Source organism: Canis lupus, chromosome 23 (genome assembly GCF_003254725.2).
Source record: "Canis lupus dingo isolate Sandy chromosome 23, ASM325472v2, whole genome shotgun sequence".
NCBI classification, from domain to species: Eukaryota; Metazoa; Chordata; class Mammalia; order Carnivora; family Canidae; genus Canis; species Canis lupus.
In genome coordinates, this window is record NC_064265.1 from 1,699,593 (window position 1) to 1,713,596 (window position 14,004).

The window sequence follows — 14,004 nt, forward strand, 5'->3', positions numbered from 1 at the left end:
AAGGCCCTTGGTGGGTCTCCCAGCATGGAACTTTGGAAACACTGAAGGGATCTCAGGACAGGTGCCAGTCTAGCAACCGTGGCCAGCCCCTTGTGGAACTTGAGATCTGGAGGCCCCATCAGTAGAACATGGGCCCAGATCAGAGGCTCCACCTGCCCTGCTCATAAAAGATGCTCCTGCCAACCCACGCTGTACTACTCTCCGTGTGGAGTCCAGGAATGTGGTTTGCCAAGAATGACAGGCCACTTCCAGGCAGGGGGGCAACGTATGGGGCCTGCATACCCACTGCTCAGGTCTGCAGGTCACCAGTCGGACCCTGATGACCTGCACCACCCATCTGTGTCACGGGCTCCACACTCCACTCTTAGTAGGCATGGCTGGAAGAGGGCTATGTGGCCTTCTGGCACAGCCCCCAGCACCAGTGCCCTTGCTGCAAAGGGGACTCAGGGTGTGGGGCGAGGGGCATGAGGGCCCTATGCACCCAAGACAAAAGCGACAGCCCCAATGCAAGACAAAGGCATGTGATGGCTCAGGATGGCAAGGAGGCTGGGTGGGGTACGTACCCGGCACTTGAGCTCATACTCCTTTAGGACCTCTGCAAACCGCTCCTCCTGGGCCAGGAGTTCTATGCTCTGTGGCTCCAGCTAAAAGTCAAACCCGCACAGGAAAATGACAGACAGAACCTCAGACCAGGTAGAATGTGTGCTATCACCCTTCATGCTCCTTCCACTGGGCTCAGCACCTCCAGGTATAGCCTTCCACCCCTCCTCCTCCTCCCTCCTCTCGTTTAAAAGATCTCAAGGCGAAAGGATGCTCTGAATTTATAGAGGGTGGTCCTACTCCGAACTGGAGCTTGGGGTGCATTCCTTCCTGCCTTGGCTGCCTGGGATGCTCCCTGCCTGGACCTCTCCATGCTCACCTATCCTCTGTGCCCCTCGCCACTGAGAACCCATCACTGGGGTCTGTGCAGCTGGCACTGGCTGGCCTTGGCCCCATCACTACAAGATCAGCAGGCATGGTGGCACTAGAGCATACCAGCACCCCCGCACTGGCATAAAGAGGAAGAAAACAGAACGGAAGGCACCCTGATGATTTGCTCTGCATTCTGGAATTGTAAAATTTAGAAAACAACATATTCACTCACCTATGTAATCTTTTTCAGGTCCCTGACACCTTTTACCCCGTGCCCAGAGACTAAGAATCAGCAGAAGGACTTGCCTTGTCCTTCAACACAAAGTCCAGGTCATTCTGCAGTTTCAAGACTAGCTTCTCTGATTCTGAAAGCTTTTCCACAACTTCAACAATCTCCTTCTGTAATCGACTGTTTTCCTACAAGACACAAACCAGCAGTTTTCTGGGCTTTGGGAGTGGAGGACAGAGCTGGGGGCAGCCGGTCTCCCCTCTGGGTCAGAGACTTATTCCCAGCAGCACTCATACGCAAGGAAGAAACTCCTGCCAATGCAGCCTGACTGGTGCTCACTGCCCTGGCACCTGCAGGGGAGGCTGTGCTGGGGACCAACCTGCGGAGCGCCTCACTAGTGCTGGTCACTTCCCCCAGCGCACCTTCTTTTCCTGCCCTGAACGCTCAGGAAGTCCATGAGTAACACAAGAAGAGGCTGGGGGCAATCCTTTCTGAGCCACTGTCTAAATGAGGGATTTGAAACGGCACAGAGCTCAGATGTCCCCTGGAGGAGGAAGGCAGTGCCCAGAGACACAGGAAACCAGTGAGAAGAGCAGTGAGGACACAGGGCAAGGACTCGGCTTCTCCCCCAGGGAGGCAAGAAACAGGCAGATGTGGAAAGAATCTGCAGGCTCCATGTTAGAAGCAGAGGAGGAAGGCAGGAGCACAGGAGGAATTGGGGGACACCTCACTGGATGGAACCAAATGTAGGGTGGCTGGGGGTCGCAGGACACTCACCAAAGCCCAAAAACCCTGTGAGCTTCAGGCTACACAGTCAGGACTCCAGCAGGCTGGGATGTAAGCTTTGGTCTTTTGCTGACCTCACAGATGCTCTGGTCTCCGGGGGTTGGGGGCAGGGGCACAGCAAAGCCCCAAACACCTATTTGGGGCTGACCATCCCTGACCACTGTCCCCTTGAGCCAGAGCAGAGAATAGGAGCCCCACGGGTCTTGACCTGCCCTGCTGCCCCCATGACCAGAGAGAAGGAAGGGGCAATGCCTCTGGTGGAAAAGCCAGAGACGTTTCTGCTTTGGCTGAGAAGTGTGCTATCTCTGTGACTGCAGCAAACACTTCTTGGTTGGAAATCCCAGGCATTTTCTGACCATGGAAATGTAAACTTAAGGTTTCTAGAAGGTATTCAGTCCCTGACTAGGAAAATGTGGGGTCTGGGAGGATGAACCCTTAGGCAACCTCATCTCTGTCATTCAGTGTAGAACAGCCTGGGGAGACACTGCTCCCCACCTACCTTCTGGGCCAGGGTCAGCTTTTCCCGGAGGCTGGCCTCCTCGGCCTGCAGGCGCTCCAGGTCCTTCTCCAGCACAGCTCTCTGCCGGCAGGTCTGCTCCCAGAACAGCTCCCGTTCCCTCTCCACCTCGGACCTCAGGAGGCTCAACCTTTCCCGGTACCCATGCTCCAGGTGCCTGTGAGGCACACATTGAACATGCCATGTTGGGTTGCAAGGGGCCCCCCAGACCCACACTGACCCCCACCTCTCCAGGGACATCTCCTGGACAACACGGCCTTTCTTCCCTGGAACCTTCCTGCCCATGGCAGTTGGCTACACTGTCTGGGACTCAATTGTTCCTGCTGGACATATGGGGTCACTGAACCTCAGCTAAACAGCACAGGGGCCCTCCTTTAAATTCCCCCTACCCTGGGCCTGACAGTGGGCACCCCCACTGTCCAGGGCCGGGGGAGGTGACAAGGGAAGCCAGTAGGTCCTGGAGCCTCTGGAGTGAGCTAGCCAATGCTCTCTGGGGGTAGACCTCTCTGATGCCCTCTGCCTTCCGGCTACCTCCACACCAGGACAGCCATCAAATGCCCCAGGTAACCAAATGTGCACCAAAGCAAGCCTCTTGTGCAGGACACAGGCAACATAAAACCTATGGACAGTGCTCCCAAAGCCATCAGAGGAGAAGGTAGGAGGCATTCCCCCCACCCTCAGTTTCTTCCTTACTCTTTTGTAAGAACCATTTATATCAGCAGAAAAAAGTGCCAAATCTTAGTTTTATCACTGAAACAGATACTTAGCAGGATTTCTCAAACCAAGTCTCTCTAGTATGAAGATGGGCACAACTCTTGCTTCATTCAGCAGAGGGCTTGGCAATGTTAATAATTCAGCAGAGAACACTGGGGGCTCATCCCCCAGCCCCCTCCACACAATCTGGACTTTCCCATCTCAGAACTTCAAGGAAAGAACACCCAGCAGGAAAGGAGATAGAGAAAGGACAGCTGTTACTTAGGGGAAAACAGTCAGATGAATCTAGCTAATGTAACACTCCACAAACCTTGGGGTAGTTTTGAAAACACCTATTTGGGGCAGCCCCGGTGGCACAGCGGTTTGGCGCCGCCTACAGCCTGGGGTGTGATCCTGGAGACCTGGGATCGAGTCCCACATCGGGCTCCCTGCATGGAGCCTGCCTGCTTCTCCCTCTGCCTCTCTCTCTGTGTTTATGAATAAATAAATAAAATCTTAAAAAAAAAAAACAACACCTATTTGTATCACTCCATTCTTTAAAAACTTTCAAAATATCCAACAAAAGGAAAATGGAGGGAAGCCTTGGGGGCTCAGGGGTTGAGCGTCTGCCTTCGACTCGGGATGATCCTGAAGTCCTGGGATCCAGTCACATCAGGTTCCCTGCATGGAGCCTGCTTCTCCCTCTGCTTGTGTGTCTGCCTCTCTGTGTCTCTCATGAATACATAAATAAAATCTTAAAAAAAAAAAAAAGGAAAATGGATAAATAAAATGTGGCAGACGCACATAATGGGATGCTCTGCAAGTCATCACAAAAGCATATGTGCTACAATACACAATACAATGCAAAATAATACAATTATTTTCCAAATAATTATGTGCATGGAAAAAAAAAGTGAAGGACATAAAAACATCAGAAGTGATAACATCTGGGTGAAATTTCTGCTTTTATTTTTATTTTTACTTGTATTTTCCACAATGAACTGGTATCACTTATTACTCTTGTAATAAGAAAAACCTAATACAGCCATAAAAGCTATTTCTAGAAACTCCTGCTAATGCTCCATTACTCATGGGGCCTTCGTGTCTCCCTTGGCCAGATTCTCAGACCAAGATAAGCCTTTCAAGTTTGTGATTCTCTGACCCCAAGAAAGACATCATAAAATTCTTCCCATGTGCTTGGGAGAGAATCAAGCATAACATGCCGTGACTGAAGCAAATCAATTCTGTTACCTAAATTGGTTATCTAAAACCAACTTACATTTAGCTCTCAGACACAGTTCCTTAAAAAGGAGTTTTCTCCCTTGAGCCAAGGGCTGGTAGGTAGGTGGCAGTGCAGGGCCAACAGGAAGATCGTCTGGGACTCAGGCAGCTCCAGGTCTAGAGGCCTGTGTGGGCCCTCTAACCCCAGGGTCCCAATGAGGCTGCCACCCACAGTCTTAGAGGCACCACAATCAGTGTGGCTCCTGCTCAGGTAGGATCCCAAGCCTGCGAAGTCAGTGGTGAGTCTAACAGACCCACGCTGTTGGGAGAGCCACGAGGAGGCAGGGGAAGCACCGAGAAAGGAAACAATGTGCTAGCAACCACTCTGTTGGCTTCTTCCAAGGTTCCTTCAGTTCCTAATTTTTAATCATAGTCTCACTCTGTGGAAACCCATGCTGACTCTGTTTTGTGAGGTCAGGGAATCAAGGAGACCATATCAAGTGAGCAAAATCATACACGGATAGCTTCAAGAGCCAACAGATGAAACACTCTAGCTCCACCAGCAGGAACTGGCTCAGCAAGAAGAGGTCAATGGGGAGGCTTGTTGCTGGATGCTACCAGGGAATCAGCTGAATGCAGACTGTGGATTGCTGACAGGAGCAGAAATAAGTTATTTTGTAACTAAATGCTCCTCTGTGATCAACATCATCCATGTTCCACACTGAGATAAGGGTGGCTCAGCACATCCACACAAAAGTCAAGGTGTCAGGGCCGGTCTTCCCACCCTAGGCACCATGGCCTTACCAACACCTCCATACAGTTTGACCCTGTTTGTTTATTTCCTCAGGTTTGACTGGAAACATATTTTTTACAGATTTTATATATTTGACAGGGAGAGCTCACAAGCGAGCACAAGCAGGGAGAGGGGCAGGGGGAGGGGAAGGGGGAAAAGCTGGCTCCCCGCTGAGGCCTGAGCTGAAGGTAAATGCTCAACCAACTGAGCCACCCAGGCGCCTGAGATCGGAAATATTCTTGAAAATTAATGTTTTGGTTTCCTGAATATTACCATTATTCCATGAGAGTCTTTCATACAGGAATAGTGGAAGTGAGTACATACGTGTGCACTCACACAGCCACACACACTCTCACTCTTTCACACTAGGCCCCCTGACGCCATTTCTTGCATACTTCTTCTCCACACCAGGCAGAGGGAGGTGTAGACTTCCGCTGCTGAGCAGACCAGGATCTCAGCCTGCTGCATCTGACCTTTCCCAGTCACCACCAGTAAGGAAAGGGCATCTCAGGCCTTTGGGATTCCAGAGGCCTGTAGACTCAGATATGTAGCTCTATTTGGCCCAGAGCCTGTGCCCCCATAGACCAATAGGGACAGCCAATACCTTCCCTTGAAACCTCTAGTACACGGGTCCTATGAGAGGGTGAGCCAGTGGGGCCCTGGGGTGCTGACCTAGCACAGCGGGATGTGCCTCCAGGTGACCCCAGCTTGGGAAGGCGACAAGCTCTCTACCCTGCAGAGTTCCTCCTGCCTAATGTTTCGTCTTCTTACACTCTCAATACATAGCATACCAGGGCCTTATGCTCTCAGAGGCAGCATGAGATAAGGAGAGGACACCTGGCTTCAAATTTTGGGCCACGCTGGTTGTGTGACTATGGGCAAGCTACTGTACTGCTGCCAAGCTTGTTTCTTTAGCTGAAAAATTAGGCTAAATAGCCAAGTATTTGCGTAAAACCACAGTTGGTAAGTCAGGATGCCTGGCACATAATAGGGGCACTGCCACTCAACAGTCTCACAGGCTGGATAGAAGCTCCTGCCTAAGGGCCGACTAGCTCTGCAACCCCCAGACCTCTGGCTGCTTCATGAAGGGCCCGGCATCCCTGGTGAACATGGCTCTTAGGCTTCAATGTCACTGCTTAGGTCGACACAATCAACAGGCTCTATGTAGCCATGAAACCCTCCATCCCCTGTGGCCGTGCTGCAGACCCGTGGAGCCCCAGGAAAGCTGGCTGCACCCTGGGGTGCCTCCAGTCCCTCCCACGGTGAGTCACGAGGTCCTGCGGTGAGGGCTTTGTAACTATAACCACGACAGTCCCCACACAGGGCAGGAGCAAGGCTTTCTTGGGATGGTGCTCAGAAACCTGCAGTAAGGCAGATGGAGCAGGGAAAAGGTCCCCGTGAAGGCCTTTCCACTGCCCAGGGCCATGCAAGAGGGGACTTCATGTACCGCAGGCCACAATACCCACAAACTGCTGGCAGGGCTGGTGCAAGAGACATGTTAGCTTCACGTGCCACAACCACACACGACAGTGAGAGGAACATTCGGAGGCACAGGAATGAGACGGCCTGTTACAAGCTCAGTCCTCTGCCCACTGAAACCATGTATACTACCTGGAGTATTGCTTCTCTTGCTCACACATTTTGCGGAGGTCCCACATGGCTAACCTGCAGGCATGACAGGTGCACACATACTGACTGGCGCCCTCTTGTGCAAAGGATGGCCTGTCACCATTCCCATTTCACAGATGAGGAACCTCAAGGGCTCCGTCCACCCAAGATCACAGGAGGGCTGGTGAGGGAGGACGAGGAGGGAAGGCTGGAGCCTCCCTGTGCCCCTGCCACTGCTACTACCAAGAGCTGAGTAGAGCACACTGGACTTTCCACAGTGCACACCTTTTGCTATCTTTGAGGGGATACTCCAGGTGACAAAAGTTTCCAGAAAGTGAAGAACCAGGTGAGCTCTGTGAGGGAAGCCTAACATAGAGTGTTCCCCACAATGGGATGGAAAGCCTCTCTGCACGCCCCAGCCTAGGAGGTCCTCGGGGGCCAGATTTCTTCACATTTGGCTAATAAGCCAGAGGGGTAGGTTCTGTGTCCATAAAAGGTCAGACCCCTCCCTCTGATGTCCAGCCACCAGCCCGACCAATGGAGCAGCCCATTCCCCAGGGCTCTGCTTGGCCCATCATACCTCACGAAGGCACTGCCTGCAGTGGACCGGCACACACAGAGCTGGATGCTCCCGCACATGTCCCCGCATCACAGAGAGCATAGCTACTTGTTTAAATGCACCCCTCCCCCTTCTTTCAAGGAGGGACATCCCCAGACGTGCTCCTTCTAGACTTCTACTGGCTCAGGTGAAGCAGGAGGGCCTCGGCTCCACCAAGTTCATGACCCCAGCCTTGGCTAGAAGCAGCCCTGCACCCACCGCCACCTCCCTTAGCCAAGGCTGGGGAATTACTGCCCAGCTGCCAAGGAGCTGCAACTATGGGCTTGGGTACGACCCTAGGACCTACTGGATTTTCTTCTCTGTGAGCTGCTCTAGGGCAGAGTGACAGTCATCCATCTCTTGCACAAACTCCAGGTTCCTCTTCTCAGCTCTCTCCAGGTCCTGCCTCGCCTTGTCTCGCTCTCTTGCCATCTGCTCCACTTGCCCCCTGTCACAGGAAGGAGACAGGGTCAGATGGGGACACCTGCCCCGTGTCTGCATGAATGATAAAAGGGGCTGCATTAACTGGGTGCCATGCTCTGACCTCACTGCCACCAGCAGCTATCTCCTAAAGATGATTTCCAGAATTACCATGCCCCTTTTACAGATGCACATACGACAGAGAAGCTACATGACCTGCCAAGGAAGGTTTCCAGAAAGTTTCTGAACCAAGAAGTCTGAAACAGTGTGCCAGACTTCCAGATGGCCCAGAACAAGTGAGAATTTATCCATGCCCCTTCCTGTCTCCTCTCCCAGGAATCTCTAGCACCTAATCTGGGACTGGATACCTGAAGGGGAGAAGGCTGGCCACCCATATCCTGCCTGGTCATCCCCCACTACCTGCAGCCTGGCATCTAGGTGAGTCACCCAGAGCAGGCCCCACCGAGGCTCTGCACACAGCCCCAGCACCTACTATTCTGGTGACCATTTCTCCCCCTGAAGGAGACAGAGCTTATCTCCTTCCATCCTCCCAAGACACAGTCTTTCTGGGGTCCTATTTGCTGAGCTGCCTCTGGTCAGAAGGCTTAGCCATCATGATTTCTTTCCTGTAGCTTTGGAACATCAATAAACACAAAAATGATCTTTACGCTCATCTGCTGAGCAGATAGATGACCCAAGTACTCAGTACTTGAAAGCCGAACCCAACTAAAATGGTCTGCATTCTCAGCACCCTGTCACTTTGCTCTTGGGGGTCACATTGAGGAACATTTTCTTCTGCTCTCCTGCCAGTTGCCCCAGCCCACGAGCCCTCAACATGCTCTTGGAGCACACCCCTGCCACTTGGAGGATTTCTGCCTCTGCACCCAAGAGCCCCAGTGTCAGCAAGATGTGTCAGGTCCAAATGCCCGCTGGGAACCTTGCTAAAGGGGCTAAGGGAAGACCCTGATATCAGTTTGTAAGCTTCTCACCAAATATAAAGACAAGCCAGTAACTCTGAAATTCTGTGGCTGTAAAAGCCCAAACCACAGCTACTGAACAGGCCACTGGGTCCTGAAACCCCACTCAAACCACACACATGGGGATGTCATTCCAGGCCCAGGGAACACTCTGCTCTTTCCCTGTCCCCACAAAAGTGCCCACCAAAAGAATAGCCAGTGGCAAAGGTGGTGTCAAACCCCTGCCCCCAGGGCAGGGTTCCCCTCCTGGCAGCCTGGCCAGCTGTACCCACCCCCCTACCCAACCACCCTGGGCTCTTACTGGCGGAAGCTCAGCTCCTGGCGGTAGCAGGCCAGGGCCGCCTGCTGAGTGGCACCACCAACCATCATAAGCTCATTCTCAAGGGCCCAGGTCAGCTCCAAGAGGTTCACCTTCTCGTCCACACTGAAGTCAAGACTCTGGAAACAACAAAGCCCATCAGGCAGGAAAGGATGTGTGACTTCTCCAAACACTTCCTGGCTTTCCTAAGAATCGGCAAGGCCCAGACCCATATTGTCCTGTAGGCAGCACCTGCCCTCTGTCTGCCCCTGCTCATGGGATTCTGGCCTTACCTCCCCGATCATCCCTGACAAGGCAAAGTTCTCCCCCCACCCCTCACCAGGGTGGATGTGGCCCAGGAGGGACTGAGACCCTCTTCCTGGAAAAGGAATTGACACAGAAGGGGCACGTTCCAGGCAGAGGACATCAAGGGAACTGATGGGAGGCCCGGGAAGAGGCCTTTCTCCCTGTGAAGCAAGACTGTACAGAGCCTGCTGGCCTTGGCTGCTGCATGAGAAGACCTGACCAGAGGTCAGTGTCACTGAGAAGGGAGCAGAGGACAGATGGAAGAGCCCTGGTGATACCCCTGGGACACCTGCTCCCGAGTGCCTGCCCCAGTGAGCCCCTATGTCCCCTCTGCTTAAACCATTTAGAGTTGAGTTTTTATCATTTCAAATTAATAGAATCTCTGTGAAATATGTGTACAGATGGGTGGAAAAACAATCCAACAGATGAGCCACAGCCCAGCACTGCACAGAACACAGCGTTCTTGTCCCCTCAGGGTTTTGAAAATAAGAGAATAGAACAATTTATATGTATTATACCACAGTGACAATAAACCAGGTAGACCCCTCCGCTCAGCTGACAGTAACAAACACTTTGCTACATTTGCTTTTCTAGTGCTGAGTGTTCTTGACCTCTGCTTCTTTCCATGATGTCAAAAAAATCAACACTTAGGCTCCAGTCCAGAGGCAGGCAGGACACACATCAGGGCTCGCAGAGAAAAGCCACAGCATTCCCAGCTCACATGTGGGAATGAGGCCTGCTCCCTTCTAGAACTTATAAAATGGAGACTCAAATTCCCACGGCTCCCCCACGTCCCAGAGCACTTCTGAAGAGACAGGACATTAGGGTGAAGGTCTGGAGGGACTGGGAAGCTCAAGCTGTTTCTCCACAAGTACTGACGGCTCAGCAGTCATGGCACCAGCCAGAGGGCACATACAACAGGTCACAGTAGCAGCTTCCTGATCAAGAAAGGAGTCCTCAGGGCAGCCCGGGTGACTCAGCGGTTTAGCACCGCCTTCAGCCCAGGGCCTGATCCTGGAGACCCGGGATCGAGTCCCATGTCAGGCTCCCCGCATGGAGCCTGCTTCTCCCTCTGCCTGTGTCTCTGCCTCTCTCTCTCCCTCTCTATGTGTCTGTCATGAATAAATAAATAAAATCTTTAAAAAAAAAAAAAAGAAAGAAAGAAAAAGAAAGGAGTCCTCAAAACTACATGGCTTGGGCAGGAGCCTGCTTCCAGCCAGCTCCATGCCCCTTGCCTCTTGGCATCCACATCCAGGTATTCCCCTTCTACACCCAGCAGGGCCAATCTGGGTGACCCCACAGGACACCAAGGAGGTGACAGCACATGCCTTCCGAGGCTGGGGCTTGGAAGACATGACCTCCTCCCCGCTCTCTCTTAGGCCCCGCTGATCAATGAGTGCTCTAGGGAAGCCACTGCCCAAACATCCCTAGGAAAGGGCCATGCGCAAGACATGGTGGCCTCCTGCTACAGTGAGCATCAGCCTGCTGACTTGAAGTTCAGCCCGCCAGACCCTCACAATACATGTGCCAAACCTAGGGGGAAACCCTGGGCTAGAATCACCTACTACACAGTTCCCAAATTCCTGACCCACAGAAGCTGCTCCAGCGGGAATGCTCAGTGTGCTTAAAGGTATAATTCAGTTGGTGATTTGTTGAGGAGGGACAGACAACCAATCCCAGGCCTCTTCACAGAGCGTTCTCAAGGGCCTACATAAAGAAGCCCCCTGAAATGGCCAGGAGTCGTCTTGAGAAGCTGGGATTGGATGCGACCGTGTCCAGGCTGAGGGCTCACCCAGCTGGGTGCTTCCTTCTCCAGAGAAAGGCCTTTCCTTTTCAGGCACAGTGTGCTTGGTGCTCCTGCTGGGGCAGTGGCCTGTGGTCCTGATCACCAAGGTAATATGACAAAGCCTATCAGGAGTCAAAACATGTAACTTCAGGAATCTAGCCTATGAAGAAACACCAACACAGGAGCAGATGTGATGTAAGTATATATTTTAAATGCCAATATTTAGAACAGAAAAAATTTACATGTAAAGCTGAAATATCTAAAAATACATTTCTGTGTAGGGAAGGGCTCCCAGAACTGCCACTAAACCGTCAGGTTGCCACCCTGAAGAATGGGAGTAAAAAGGGGCAGGCTTTTATTCTTTTATATTTTCCTATACAGTTCACACTTTTTTTTTCTACAACACAAAGTGAACTTTGGAGATGAAGCAGATCAGTCCAGCTCACCGCATGCACTTCCAGCAGTGTGTTCTTCCCTAACCCTTGATCGGCCCCCGTGCATACCTGCCTAGGCCACCCTGGAGCAAGCTCCTTCCAAAGCATAAGGGTCTGGCCATGTGTCCCTGGGCCCGTGTCCCTGGGAGGTTAGACGGGCCCTGCATGAAGACAGCCTTGTGGGCCGGCCCAGCAAAGAGCATGCAGAAACTTGGGAGGAGGCAGCAGGACAGGGTGGCCCTCCATGGCCCTGAGCGCACGTTGGAGAGAGGATGTGGGCAGGTCAGGCTTATGCAGGGAGAGGAACAGCTCGGCCAGGCCAGCAGGTGGCTCTGATAAAATCCAGGTTCCCTGTGGAGCTTGGCCTCAACAACATGGAAACACTCAGACTACTGGGATGGTGACATCCAGTATCTCCATCACAAGGAAAGCAATTTCTTGCCCTTCTCTGGGACTGACCTCCCTCCTTCAGGCACACAGAACATCTCTAAGGCTAGCAGTGCACTGAGGGAAATGTCTACTATGCCAAAACCTACTTTCAGATGGATTTGCTTCAGACTGTTCTACCTCTTATTTATGATCTTAAGTTAAAATCTCCTATATTTTAATAGCAAGAAATAAAGAAGAAACAGGCCTTTCCTTCATGGGGTTCTCCGCAGAGAGCACAGGCCCTGTGTGCCTGGGATTCTCTGTCCAGCCTCTGAGAGGGAGGGCAGAGGGCCCCACGGTTCCCCACCACCCCAAGCTGCCTGGACACTCCCCCAGGGGCCACTGCGAGTGACCAGTTCCAGACCTGCAAGATCTCCCTGCCGTTCTGAATCCCCTCCTGGGCCCACAGAGCAATGAGCTGCTCGGGAAATGCACAGCCAGTGCCGTCATCAATGCTGCCTAAGAGGCGCAGGCCTGAGCACACGGACACCAGGGACGATGTTGTGGTCGTTTGGCAGCCGCCCTCCTCCAGGACCTGTGTGAGGGGAAAGCAAAGATGCCTGTGAGCCCGTGGGCCTCTTGTTCATGCCTCAGATTTTCCGGCTGTCTGGTTGAGGCCTGAGAAGAACAGCTCACACAGTGACCGTCGGCCCCTTGCCCACATCCTCATGGCTTCACCAGTGACGTGGTGGTCTGAACCCAGGCCTCCAGACACCTGGCCTGAGGCCTGCTTTCCTACCGTCCACAGAGGCCTTGCCAAGGAACACATCCTAGCACCCGTGTGGCCCAACTGGTCAGCACAAGCTGCTTAGTGGGAGACATGAAGGGGTCTTAAACTCTCTCCCCTGATTCGGAAATGGTGTGCACCTGGCTTCTCAAAGGAAGAGCTGGGGAAGGCGCATGCCAGCGCTAGGAAATCCAGCCTGGGGAAAGAAATCCAAGATGGGCTTGAAAAGAAGAGGTGGAATGGCCCAGTCATGCATCTCCCCAGCCTTCAGAGATGCATCTCACAGCTGACAAAATTGGAGAGTTTTATTTTTTTAAAGATTTATTTTAATTTTTTAAAAAAGATTTTATTTATTTATTTGAGAGACAGTGAGCAAGAGAGAGAGCATGAGTCGGGGGAGGAGCAGAGAGAGAAGCAGGCTCCCCGCTGATCAGGGAGTTTGATGTGGGGCTGGATGCCAGGACCCTGAGATCGTGACCTGAGCCGAAGGCAGACACTTAACTGACTGAGCCACCCATGTGTCTCTATTTGTTTTAAAGAGAAACGGGGTGGGGGGCACACAGAGGGAGAGGCAGAGAGAAAAGCAGACTCCCCATTCAGCACAGAGCCCACGAGGGGCTGGATCTCACAACCCTGAGATCCAGACCTGAGCTGAAATAAAGAGTCAGATGCTCAACCAAATGACCCAACTAGGTGCCCCAGAATTGGGGAGTTAAGATGGGGGAAGAAAATCTCTTGGGCTTAGGGGCTATAAGAATCTGTCGAGCAAAACTGTTTTCTGCCCCAGGGAGCACAAGCAGTTGTTGTCTGGGGCGACAGGAATGAGGAGCAGCAGCCCCTTCTTTCTGGTCACCAGAGTTCCCATCACACTCCAGGGTTCCCCTCCTTGCTGGCCTCTTCTCAACTCTCCTCTTGCTATTTCCGAACATTCCAAGCTTGTCTCATTGCCTGAAACATTTTCCTCCCACACGTCCATAGCTGTGCTTTCCAGGGCTCTGCTCTAACAGCCCCTCCTAGCCCACCATATCCTCTCCACACACTCACATCCTCAGCAGCGCTCACAGGACCATAAGCCCTCATCTGTTCTCAGCTGTGTCTCTCCATAAACACTCAGGAATTGGGTGCTCACTAAGGCATCCTAGGTACTTTACAGCTCTACAAAGTAGGCATTTGATCCTGTTTACAAAAAGGGAGAGGGCAGCTCAAGACTGGCTGGCAACGTGGCGGCTGTGTGGAGAAGCTCAGATACCCAAATGCACCCTGACCATCC

The 14,004-nt window shown here is 52.5% G+C and overlaps 1 protein-coding gene across 7 annotated transcripts in view; it reads right to left on the reverse strand.

The window, feature by feature from the left end:
* NINL (ninein like) overlaps positions 1-14,004 on the reverse strand; it is a 138,033-nt gene that overhangs the window by 43,569 nt on the left and 80,460 nt on the right. For 6 of the 7 annotated variants that reach the window (XM_025461491.3, XM_025461489.3, XM_025461490.3 and 3 more), the window contains 6 exons: positions 12,372-12,542; positions 9,056-9,192; positions 7,665-7,805; positions 2,427-2,601; positions 1,219-1,329; positions 564-644 (listed from right to left, as the gene is read on the reverse strand). In XM_025461491.3, the coding sequence (XP_025317276.1) occupies positions 564-644; positions 1,219-1,329; positions 2,427-2,601; positions 7,665-7,805; positions 9,056-9,192; positions 12,372-12,542 (816 nt within the window). The remainder of the gene's footprint in view (positions 1-563; positions 645-1,218; positions 1,330-2,426; positions 2,602-7,664; positions 7,806-9,055; positions 9,193-12,371; positions 12,543-14,004) is intronic. The other variant, XM_025461492.3, reaches the window with a different exon arrangement.